At 43.5% G+C, this 13,189-nt stretch overlaps 1 protein-coding gene across 2 annotated transcripts in view; it reads right to left on the bottom strand.

The window, feature by feature from the left end:
* LOC128340271 (uncharacterized) overlaps positions 1–13,189 on the bottom strand; it is a 35,033-nt gene that overhangs the window by 14,262 nt on the left and 7,582 nt on the right. Inside the window, exon 3 of one of the 2 annotated variants that reach the window (XM_053285227.1) lies at positions 12,790–12,827. The exons of the other annotated variant lie outside the window; for it this stretch is intronic. Within the exon in view, the coding sequence (XP_053141202.1) occupies positions 12,790–12,827 (38 nt within the window). The remainder of the gene's footprint in view (positions 1–12,789; positions 12,828–13,189) is intronic. 2 annotated transcript variants of the gene reach the window in all.

The raw sequence follows: 13,189 nt of genomic DNA, 5'->3' as shown, positions 1-13,189 counted from the left end.
TTTTATATACATTTGTATATCAGCCTTCATCCTGGGATCCCAGGGTGGTGAACAACAAATAAATGAATGAATTTAAAACAATCAAATATAAATTGGCTGACATTATGAGGAAAATTATTCAGAATAGTCTCATTTAAATTAGAAAGACAATTTAGGCATTGCCTGATTTATCCTCTTAATGTTAATGGGATTACTTTGAGTAATTTTCCTCAACATGTCAGCTACTGTCATTAAAAGAATCTAACTACAAACTAACCAGTACAGGCAGACTTCTTTACTCGTGGGGGCTCCGTACTCTTCTACAATAACGGATAACAGACTGTGGGTAACAAGGCATTGTGGCAATGGGAATGGGGAGGTTAAGTTTCTGAAGGCTGGTGAAAAGGGCAAAAACCCAGCAAAAAATGGTGAAGGAATAAAAGCACCCAGGTCTCCTCCAGCTGTACTGCAATGTCCCCTGCAAAGTCCAAAATTTGCCATTTCCCCACAAAAAAAAAAAAAATCACAGAATTTTTTTAAATGAGCCACAAAATGGCTCCTGTCCTCAAAATGGTGGCAAAAAGCAACCTCGGAGGTCATTTCTGGCCACCTCGAAGCCACGGATATGTGGGTTTTAATCATTTTGTATCCAAGGATATTGAGGTCAGGTGCCTAATCCCCGACTGTGGATATGCAGAACTGCAAATAGCAGTACCATTATTAACAATGTCCACCTGTACAGCTACAAATCCAGACTAAAAGGAAATCAGGACAGCCATCCTTTGGCTAAAGGCCTGAGTGAAAAGGAAAGTCAGATAGTGAAAAATATTATCCTGCATTTGTATGTGAAACCAGTCAGGACCCACACAATTCCACAAGGGATGATAGAAAGCCTCACTTTACATTTCCCCCCTTTTTAAAGCTTTATTTTTCCCTGGCCTTTCTACCAATTAACATTTCTTTAGTCACAACAATAAATGACTTGTGCTTGTGACATTGTGACACAACCCTGCTCAGAGGATTTATGGCCAACATTAGAGGAACAAAATAGGCATAGATGGAGAGAGGTCACAAGCTGACATGTAATATGAACAGGAAACTGGAGACTCGGGTAGTGTTGTTGTGTGGGTAAAACGATAGTGAGTAATATAAGGCTAAATCAAGGACAGCCCAACTTCTAACCCAGCCTTTAGCCAACACCAGCGCCTAGAATGCCCGACTCCCGGGGAATCTCCCAGAGCACCACGCTTGTGGTGCAGGGAATTTTGGGGTTCCTAGAGGCTGAGAAAATGAGTTCTGGCCTCCGGAGATCTTATGCTGCACAGGAGCAGAATAAATCATGTGAGTGTGCCATGGCAGGCCAAAGAGGCCATGGACGATTGTCTGGGGAAAAGGTAGGTCCCTCCCTGCCTTCTCTCCCTCCCTCCCTGCCCTGGGAATGATCATGAGTATAGCCTTAATATTGTTAGAGATGCAGCTCCTGATAGCATCGAGTCTTAGCACCAGCAACCCTATTGACCACTAGAGGCATTAGGAGTAGAGACAGCCAGGAAGAGCACTCCCCCCTCACCATACTTTCTCTAATCTGATTCCCCTTTATTACACTCTCAGGTTTCATTCTCTCACCTGAAAAACCTGTTATTGTACACCGCCCAGAGATGAAAGTTTGGGGCGGTATACAAATATGATAGATAGATAGATAGATAGATAGATAGATAGATAGATAGATAGAACTTCCCTCTTCTCCGTTCCCTCCTCTCCTTGTATGTAGCTAGCAACCAGGTAGGCATGTAAGTCTTATCTATCTTTGATGATTTCCTAAATAAACTACTTACTTGGAACTTTAACTCTATGTCTCCAGACAACATTAATTCCCTTAGCTGTGCACTTCTGCTGCTGAGGTAGATAAAGAAATCTCCCCAGTGCCTCAAGCTCTCTAACACAAACAGTGTTGCATGACAAGACAGAGAGTGTAAGCTCAGTGGCCTCACAACGGACTTACTCCCTCTTTCTTCCTCATTCAGAATGAGAGCAACATGAAGGCCTCTTAATGACATACATCATTTGGTAGCCAAACATAATTATAGGGATGTGCACAAAACCAGCAAAGCCGGTTGGGCTTGAATCCAAACTGGATTCGAGCTGACCCAGCCTGGTCCGGTTCCATGCACTGTCAAACCAGACCTGATTTGAGTTCGAACCAAGTCAGTTCGAAAGGGCGCAGAGCTCTACTGGTAAAGGGGAAATCCGGTGAGGATTCTCTTTTACCAGTAAAGGGCGGGGGGGGGGGGCAGGGGCACATCCCTAAAAGTAGAGTTGGTGGGCAGGAAGTAAGAAAGTACCTTAAAAGTGCCACCGCTTCTGGCTGCAGGGGAGTGGCCGCCAATGCAGGACTCAGGAGGGGTGTGGAGGCAGGTCCCTCCCACCCCCACTGGCCTCTTCCTGAGTTGCCTGGGCTGGTTCAGACATGGTCTGGGCTTGCTTCAGGCCTCTGCGCAGGCATGGAGGTCACTAAAATAGCATCTACATGTGCACAGAGGCCATTTTAGTGATCTCCATGCCTGCGCAAAGGCCCGAACGGGACCTGGACTAAGCCCGAACTGGCCCAGGCTACTCAGGGGGAGAATGGCAGGGGTGGGGGCAGCCACCACCCTCCCAGCAGTGGCACTTTTAAGGTGCTTTTTCTCCCCTCCCACCCACTTTACATTTAGGGAAGCCCCCCATTTACTGGTAATGGGGAATCCTCACCGGATAGAGTTTCAAGCCTGTTCAGTATGAATCAGGCCCAGTGCCATTCAAACATGGACCAGCTCGCACACCCCTACATGATTGACTGTGTTGTGCTGTAACAGAATTGCATCATCCTTTTTCAACAATGCAAATAATGTGTACAAAAAATATGTGATTTGCATGACTGAAAAGTGCTACATAATCCCTGATTGGCTGGGATTAGTCAGTAAGAAGTAGGGGTGTGCACAGATCCGCAGAGCTGTGGTCCGGTACTGTGGGGTGGGTTCCTTTAAGGGCAGGGGAGGGTTTACTTACCCCTCCCGCCGCTTTTCCCACTCCAGCGCTCGTATTTCTTGTAATAATTGGGGCGGCAGGATACCCCCCTGCCGCCCCTTCTCCCTCTTCAATGCAAAAGGCTCTAGCAAGCCTTTTGCGCACGCGCACATCGCGTGCAAGCTTCACGTCTCATCGGGGAGACGTGAATCTCGCGTGCGACGTGCGTGTGTGCAAAAGGCTTGCTGGAGCCTTTTGCATTGAAGAGGGAGAAGGGGCGGCAGGGAGGTATCCTGCCGCCCCAATTATTACAAGAAATACAAGCGCTGGAGGGGGGAAAGCAGCGGGAGGGGTAAGTAAACCCTCCCCCGCCCTTAAAGGAACCCCCACCATGCGAACCGAACCGGCCAGGTCCGGACCAGTTCGGACAGTCTGGAGGCCTTTAGAATGGCCTCCGGACCGGTCCGGACCCATCCCTAGTAAGAAGAAAGAAATCCTAAATCTAGCACTGCAACACCAGTTCTTTGGAGGCCTTAAGGAGAGCCTTAAAGACCCATCTCTTTAGCCTGGCTTTTAATGATATCTATAAATCAAATGAATGAATGAATAAAATATATTCAGATTTCAAAAATGTGTAAAGACAATGAGGAAAAACCACCACCGTAGTTGTTGTTCACGGGATTCCCCCCCCCCCAACTTGAAACATCTACCTTTGCTTCAAAAAAAAAAGTCTGAGCATGAAAAATTGATACAGCATTAATTCCATGTATACTTTTACAGGGAGTAAATCTCAATGAAATAAATGGAAATGACTACTCAGTAAGTATGGATCAGAAGACTGAGGTACATAGCTATCTTTCTGATATTTCCAAATGTGGGCAGCATGCACCAATAGAAAAGACATGGAAAAGTTCTCACAACTGTTATGGTCACCTTTTACATGTACACAGTGTAGGATTAAGCTTGAAACTGTCAGCAACAATGTAAACAGTTTTTCCTCGTCCTTAAGAAATATTACAAACAAAAGATTCCCATGTTTGAAAGGTCAGAAGGGAAAAAAAGAAACCATAATGCACTCACAAAGAGACAACATCATTAATTCTGTTGTTCTTGGCCCAGTCAATCGAAGAAACATAAGTGCTGTCAACAGAGGACTGTGAGATAAAGGATAAAAAGTGGGAATGAAATGTTTTACTGCAAGGACTGTTCTTTTGGTTTGAGAACATTTCTGGAAATAACCTGAGCTGAGAAAATGTTCCCTGTGAGGAATACATGCTGTGGGAAACTGTGTGGAAGATAAAGTTTGGGCAATGACCTTCTCACTGTGCTTTAATCAAGTTGCACACCAAAGAACCCAACTTTTTTTTTTTTTTTAAAAAAGAAGGAATACTGTGGAATTTGAGATGCTTTACCTTTCCCGTGTTACATTAACTGAACTAGAAAGCACAAGGGTACCATAAATACTGCTTCAAGCTTTAGGATAAAAGAATCACAGTTAATAACTCTCTGAAAATGTTACCTTTGTTTAAAAGTCCATCTAATCACCACAACGATGAATTGCATAACAGTGTAGCACACTTTTATAAGACATATTAAAATGTGGAGGAGAAACCTGTGTGGTATAGTAGAAACAACAGGGGTGGGATTGTCAATTCTGTTGTAGTAATTACAATCTGAGGTGTGAAAATTCTGAGGCCAGGGAACAGGGTAAAGCAATGGTCATGTCCCAAAACAATTGGAGAACCTCAATGAGCCAAAACCTCCTGAGGGCAACTTTGCATGTTACTAGAAATGTAAAAAAGCAGATGAGCTCACGCTTCCACTTCCTGCCACTTCTTGTAAAGAACAAAAAGGAAGGGGTAATTTAGCTCATTAGTAACTTTATCTTTTTTTTCCTTATTACAAATAGTGGTACAAGATGGTAGTTATTTCTACCACTTCTTAAAACAGGACTCCTGAAAATGAGCTAAGAGTGTGTACTGGTTCTAATCTGTAGCAGACATAAGCCCTATCGGTGAGAAGAGCTTCTTCCGGGTCTGTGGGGAGAGCAGATGATGAAAAAGCAGCCCTGGGTGGCCGAATCAGCCTCCCACATGACTACCAGCTCCCTCATGGAGCCAGCGGGGGCTGCAGGAATTGGGGGCTGTGCAGCCTCCGGAAGTTCCAGGATGCCTCACGCGAGTGAGTGGGGCATCCTGGAGAGACCCCTGAGCCCAGGAGGCTGCTTGCAGCCTCCCAATGGGGGTCTCCTCATGTGTCGCCGCGCGCTGCGGCGACACGATAAAAAAACCCAAGGTTAACAGAGTGATTGCTCCATTAACCTCGCTTAAGGGGAGGGGGATTGAACAAGGTTAACTGCCAGGAGCCGTGCGACTCCCAAAAGTGGGCTGGTCATTTAAAATAACTATCAATACAACATTATGAACTAAAAGCATGAGGTATGTTTTCAGATGTTGCTTACAAACAGTCAGAGATGGAGAGGTTCTGATTTTGTTTGAGAGTGTGTTCCAGAGTACTAGACCAACCCTAAAGAAGGCCTGGTTTTGTGTTGCCATCAAATGAGCCAGTGATAACCACAACTGGACCTCTCCCAATGATCTAAATAGGTGGTGGGGTTCATGAAGAAGAAAATGTCCTACCTTGGAGCCAAGCTGTTCCCAACTGCTTTGGGAACTTTCGTGGAAAAGTGGTCTATAAATATTTGTTGTATTTAGGGCTTTATGGGTAATAACCCAGCACATTGTATTTTACCTGGAAACCTATTGGCAGCCGGTGTAATTGTTTTTGATAGGTGTAAGGTGGTCTCTTTGGGTAGCCCCAAAGACCTGGCTGCCACATTCTGTACTAGTTGCAGTTTCTGGACTATGTACAAATGCAGCCCAATGTAGAGTGTATTGTAGTAGTCAAACTTGGATGTTATCAGCATATATGCAACACTGTTTTAAGATCATTTATCTCAAGAAATAAACATAGCTGACATATCAGTCAAACCTAATAGAAAACACTCCTGGTCACTGCCTCAACCTGAGATATCAGGGAGAGGTTTGGGTCCAAAAGTAATCCCAGACTACATACCTGTTCTTTCAGGGGGAGTGTAACCCCATTCAAAACAGGTAGCTCTTAGCATTTCCTAAGCTATGACCTCCCTCAATGAGTATTTCTATCTTCTTTAGATTCAACTTCAGTTTGTTTTCCCTCATCCAGCCCATTACCATTGGGCTGGTAAAATACTCAGGCATTTAGGGAGGTAAAGCCATTTCCTGCTGATGCTTGTATGGTCAAATATATTTCAGTGTCATCAGCATAACACTTAGTCCCCCACAGGGCTCAATTCTCTCACCAGTGCTTTTTAATATCTACATGAAACCGCTGGGTGAGGTCATCAGGAGATTTGGTGCTGGGTGTTATCAGTATGCTGATAACACCCAAATCTGCTTATCCTTTTCATCTTCATCTTCAGGAAATGGCATTCATTCCCTAAATGCCTGCCTACAGGCAGTAATGGGCTGGATGAGGGATAAGAAATTGAAGCTGAATCCAAGCAAGATGAAGGCGCTCATTGCATTAGTTCAGAATCTGAGAGATGAGTTAGATCTTCCTGTGCTGAATACTACCACAGTAGGAGCAGATACGGAGCTCGAGAGTACTCCTGGACCCAGGCCTCACCCTGGTATCTCAGGTGGAAGCTATGGCCAGGAGTGCTTTCTATCAGCTTTGGCTGATTCGACAGCTGCGTCCATTCCTTGACGAGGACTACCTCAAAACAGTGGTGCATCAGCTGGTAACCTCCAGGCTTGACTATTTCAATGTGCTCTACATGGGGCTGCATTTGTACATAGTTCGGAGACTTCAGTTAGTTCAAAATGCGGCAGCTGGATTGCTCTCTGGTGCAGACCCGAGGGACCATACTATGCCTGTTTTGAAACAGTTGCACTGGCTGCCAATATGTGTCTGGGCAAAATACAAAGTGCTGGTTATTACCTTTAAAGCCCTGAATGGCTCAGGTCCAGATTACCTTAGAGAGTGCGTTCTTCTGCATGATCCCCACTTTACATTAAGGTCATATGACGAGATCTGTCTCCAGTTACCACTGGTTTGTCTGGTGGCGACAAGAAGGCGGATCTTCTCTGTAGCTACTCCTGGGCTGTGGAATGCACACACTGCAGAAATCCTTAATTTGAATTCATTTTTGTCCTTCGTAGCACTCAAAACCTATCTGTTTGGCGTGCCTTCCAGGGTTTTTAATTTCTTGTAAATGTTTTTAACTTGCTGTAACCTGGTTTTCCAGAATTTTAAAACAGTTTTGAGTGCTTTAACTGTTAATTGTTTTATGGTGTTTTATAGTCTCTGTTTTTAATTAATTTATTTTAATTGTTTTGTTTTAATGTAAACTGCCCTAAGCCAAAAAGGGCGGTATAGAAATTTAATAATAATAATAAAAATAAAATAAAATAAAATAAAATAAAATAATAATAATAATAATAATAATAATAATAATATTGAGAACACCCTGCACCAAATCTCCTGATGATCTCTCCCAGTGGTTTTATAAGAAAAACAGAAGGAATAGAACTGCCCAATGGAAGCAACATCAAGAACTTGGAAGAGAAAGAACATCACAAATACTTGGGCATTCTCCAGGCTGATAACATTGCACACACTGAAGTTAAAAGAAAAATTGGAAGTGAATACATCAGGAGAGTCAGAAAAATCCTAAGTCCAAACTCAATAACGGGAACACCATACAAGCCATAAACACCTGGGCTATACCTGCTATCAGATACACTGCAGGAATAATAGACTGGACCCAGGCAGAGCTAGAGATGCTAGATCGTAAGACCAGGAAAATAATGACCATCAATCATGCTCTGCACCCCCGCAGTGATGTAGATAGGCTATACCTCCCTTGCAGCTCAGGTGGAAGAGGAATGCTGCAAGTCCATCAAACAGTAGAGGAGGAGAAAAGAGGCCTTGAAGAATATATCAAGGACAGTGAAGAAGATGCACTTCAAATGGTTATTAACGCAAAACTATTCAACACCAATGAAACAAAGCAGGCCTACAAGAAAGAACAAGTCAAGAACCGAGCAGAAAAAATGGAAAAAGAAGCCACTGCATGGTCAATATTTGCAAAATATAAGTGGAAAATCAAACATCACCAAGACCTGGCAATGGCTAAGGATGGCAACTTGAAGAAAGAAACAGAGGGTTTAATACTGGCTGCACAAGAACAGGTACTAAGAACAAATGCAATAAGAGCAAAAATAGAAAAGTCAACCACAAACAGCAAGTGCCGCCTTTGAAAAGAAGCGGATGAAACCGTGGACCACCTAATCAGTTGTTGTAAAAAGATTGCACAGACTGACTACAAACAAAAGCATGACAAGGTAGCAGGGATGATACACTTGAACATCTCCAAAAAATACAAGCTACCTGTAGCCAAAAACTGGGGGGACCATAAAATTGAAAAAGTTGAAGATAATGAAGATGCAAAAATATTATGGGACTTCCGACTACAAACAGACAAACATCTGCCACACAATACACCAGATATAACTGTAGTCGAGAAGAAAGAAAAACAAGTTTAAATAATCGACATAGCAATACCAAGGGATAGCAGAATAGAAGAAAAAGTAATAGAAAAAAATCACCAAATACAAAGATCTACAAATTGAAATTGAAAGGCTATGGCAGTAAAAGACCCAAATAATCCCAGTGGTAATTGGCGCTCTGGGTGCAGTTCCAAAAGACCTTGAAGAGCACCTCAACACCATAGGGGCCACAGAAATCACCATCAGCCAATTACAAAAAGCAGCTTTACTGGGAACAGCCTATATTTTGTGACGATATCTAAATAATAACAGCAACAATATTGATAATAAAATTCAGCCATCCCAGGTCCTTGGGAAGGACTCAATGTCTGGATAAAACAAACCAGTCAATAACACCTGTCTGACTGTGTAAAAAAATAATAATATTGAGAACACCCTGCACCAAATCTCCTGATGATCTCTCCCCGTGGTTTTATGTAGATGTTAAAAAGCATTGGAAACAAAATGGAGCCCTGTGGGAAAGCATACAATAGCTTTCACTTTGAAGAGCGATAGTTTCCACATGACACACTCTAGGATTTGCCTGAGCTACAGAAGCAGAACCAGATAATCTGCTTCTTCCAAGACTGTCTGGAGTTGAGTAGCCACTACCCTCTCATTCACTTCAATCATTTAAAAAGTGAATCTGGGTTCAGGTCCTTTCAATGCATGATGCAGATAGGAAGTGTACTGTTCAACATAATCCCTGTATACAGAACTGTACCTGTGTACATCATACACTTGTTGTACATGAGCTGAACATAGATCCAGTGCAGCAAAGACATCAGGCAGAATGTTGTCTTTGATTCATCACATTTTATGAACAGGATATTCTTCTAGACAAAGCTAAGTATCCACAGCAAATATGAATCCAGGAGCCTGGGTTGCCATTTCTACCTGTAAAGCAGTGTAGGAGACATTGCTAGAGAAGCAGCAAGTGGTCAGAAAATACTTGACTCTGCCCCTGCCCACTATTTTTCACCCACAAACCACACCAAATACACTCCCACTGCAAGAGACACAACCGACACAATTTTATTATTACCAACCTTCATTGTGTTGTTTCAACAATGGTCAGAAGACACAAATGCCAAACAAGTTCCTGCTGCGTATGCATCACTGTATATGCAAAGCATGAAACAACAAAGGCAAAGCTAATTAAAAAAAGATTTGCCATACCCTTTGCTTTTGCCTTCTAGTTTAATAACGCTACCAACATTTTGTGATCCATGTTCCGTGATTAGTGCTTTTACTGCATGTCATTGCCACTGTGAACCAACAGAGACCGAGGCAACGTTAAGCTGAAACCACCTAAGGAGGAACTACTGTTCTCCTTCTCCTCTTTGTAATTTAGCTTGGTAACTTATCAGTGGGAACTATTTCAGAAGTATACATTCAGAAATACATAGACCACATGATGTCTTTTCCATATGGCATCTCATAATTATTTGGCTGTGTGCGAACATGATGAAAACAGTTTCCTAATTCTCTGAGGATCAGAGTAAATTATTTCAATTAGAGATATTTCAGAGCAAACATTACCTTAGGGCATATTAATAATAGTACCTGAGAAGGAACAGCTGTCTTTTAAGCATAGAAATATGTCAGTTTCTTACTGCCCCTATGATAAAACCTATTTTGTAACTTTAAAAAAACAAAACAGTTTTTCTCATGCTTTACCTAAACAGAAAACTTGGCAGTGGAGTCTTGGTTGTAATCCTCAACAAGGGAGCTGGTGGGTGCATTTCCCTCCCGCCCCCTAAACTTTCGTATAAAACCAGCAAGCCTCCTCATATTTATTCTGTGTGATGTTAGAAATCACACATAGCTGCACCAAACTATGAAAAACCATTTTGTGACTTTCTGGAGCCTTTTCCTTTTCAGGCAAAACATTTGTTTTCAGAGGTGCAATTAGGTAATTGTGGAGCCTAGACCGAGAGGCCTTTGGAGGCCCCCTCACCCCCCACTGAAAGTTAAGCACATGCACACACACCATGACACATGCAATATTTTTAATACATGGATTCTTGAGGACACAAACAGCAACTGAACTCACAAGAATGTAAGAATATAAAACACGTATATTTATGCACATGTGCATTAGCAGAAACATTTAAACACACAACTGAACATATTCCCATCCCACATATTTCTTTCCTCACTCCCGCCTCTGCCTCTAAAGCACCCAGCACAAGCCACAATAACACTCGGCCACCTGCACAGCGTGGGCTGGCAGCATGGTATGGTGACCAAACCACACAGGACAGACTAAAGAGGATTTGTGGGCCCCTAAGGGGTGTGGAGGCCCAAAGTCCAAGGGTAAGAGCGCCTCTGTTTGTTTTAAAAAGCTGATCCAGGCCTGAAATATATTCTAAACAACTAACTGAAGATGCTGTCCCTCCTTAATTTTGACTTAAAATAATTTTTGACCTATAAGTCAATTTATTTCATTTTTATTTTAATTTTTAATTTATTTTATTTTCCTTATAGGTCACCTGGGTACATGGCCAAGACAGGCATATGACACTGCCTCAGGGCTGCATTATGAGGGTCAAAATTAAGGAGGGACAGCATCTTTTGTAAGTTGTGAGAATATCTCTCAGGCCTGGTTCAGCATTTGGGTATGGGATTTGGGTATGGGATTGGTCAGAGGCCAGCATAGGGCTGGCTAAGTGCATGTAGGAATGAATAATCTGTGGAAAATGTCTTGGACCAGGGAGGAGGCCCAATGCTAGGCTTAATTCTTTAGTCAACACAGTGAGGGAAAAGAGATGTCCATGTGCTGGTTACACCTCTGTTCTGAGATGTAACTTTTATGCCATGAGATCTCCCAGGAAAGTATCACACATTTAAAATATTTTTTATTTTATTTTGAAAAACAGAACATGGACAAATATCATTTACAAGTGTCATAATTGTTATCAGGATTACTAATCTTTTGTTTGAGCCAGGATTCTGTGTAGGAACAACACAAACCGGCTTTAAGTGTGAGGGCTCATATCTGGAATCAGGAGCATAGTAGTGATAATTGAATGAAGGGGACAATCTCCCTGAGCCCCTGATGGAGAAGGAACCTATCAACTGAGCTTGCTCATCACTCTGCCTCTCTGAAAAAGAAGGTTTTAGGTATAGGGGAAACAGAGGCCCATCTTTACTTTTTGTCCCAGTGCCCACTCCAACCTTGCGACACCCCTGTCTGGAATATGTGAAGCAATGTAAAGGAAAATCATGGAGGCCTGCATTTTGGATGTGCTGCAGCAACTGAACGTTGATAGTACTGTCTGGGCATACAGTATCCATGTGGTCTCATGGGCATACAGTCTGTCTGGGCATACAGTATCCATGACAACATGGCTGTTGTAGGGGCTTAGGGACTATGGAGCAAGGAGGGAAATTGTCGCCCGGCTGCCAGGGTCTAGAAGAGTAGCCAAGGCTCCATTTTGCCCTCCGCCAGGGTGTCCCTTGGCCCCCTCCCACACCCAGGCAGCAAACAAATTGCTGGCTGGCTAGGAGCATGAGGCACACCCATCTGCTCTCCAGCCAGTGTTGCTGGCTGGCTGGCCTTCCCCTCGCAGTACAGCCAGCGTTTCAATGAATAGACCCTCTCCTGCGTATTATTCCTGTCCCTGCATCTGACATCAGAGATGTGGGGGGGGGGCAACGCTGAGAATGGCTCCCATCAGCCCTACCGCAGCTTCCCTTCCCCAGTCAAATTTCACAGAATCACTAATGGGGAGCTGCTTCCCTGACTCCTCGAGAAGTCAGGGAAAGGAGCTGCCTGTCAACAATAACATGAACCATTGACTGGGGAAGGGAAGATCTGCTGGGACTGATGTGGGCCCCATTCTTACCATTGCTCCACCCCCTTGTAGCTGATGTCAGATGCAGGGGGTGTGGCTTGGGGCATGCATATGCGTATGATGATAAAACCTTGGGGGCAGGGGAGCCACTGGAGGACTTTGGCCGTGGCAAAGCTCCCTATGCCCCTGGAGAGGAGAGGAAGACTTACACACACACACACACACACACACCCCTATAAGGCACAATCAAACATACACTGCATTCCATTAGTTAAAATTAGGGTCAAGACCTCCAGTCCACAGAGTGTGATTTCTAGCCTTCATTGGCTCCTTCAGCTTCTAACAAGGTCATTACTAATCCTAGCCATGGTCATTACTACATTAGAAGATCATCACTAATACTAGTCAGGCAGTACCTGGTATGGTGGTTGCGATGCAGCTTCCTGCCTGTGAGCTGGAAGAGCAAAGGGTGAAGAAAAGGTGAGACTGTAGCCCATGCATACTTCATGTGTGATTCTTTCATATACTCCAAACCTCAGACTCCTATCTAGTTTTGTGGATGAAATAGTGAGGCTCAGGGAATGCACATGAGTCAAACTCTGATGAGATACTGATGGGAAAACCATGTGTCAGTGTCTGAATTTAACTTTTCCATGAAACTCAGATAACTGAGCCATCACACTGTGAAACCACCTTTGTATAGGAAGCTGCCATATACTGAGTCAGACCATAGGTCCATCTCGCTCAGTATTGTCTTCACAGACTGGCAGCGGCTTCTCCAAGGTTGCAGGCAGGAATCTCTCTCAGCCCTATCTT

The sequence above is a fragment of the Hemicordylus capensis genome, chromosome 1 (genome assembly GCF_027244095.1).
Source record: "Hemicordylus capensis ecotype Gifberg chromosome 1, rHemCap1.1.pri, whole genome shotgun sequence".
Lineage (NCBI taxonomy): Eukaryota > Metazoa > Chordata > Lepidosauria > Squamata > Cordylidae > Hemicordylus > Hemicordylus capensis.
This window is presented reverse-complemented; position numbering and strand designations above follow the sequence as displayed.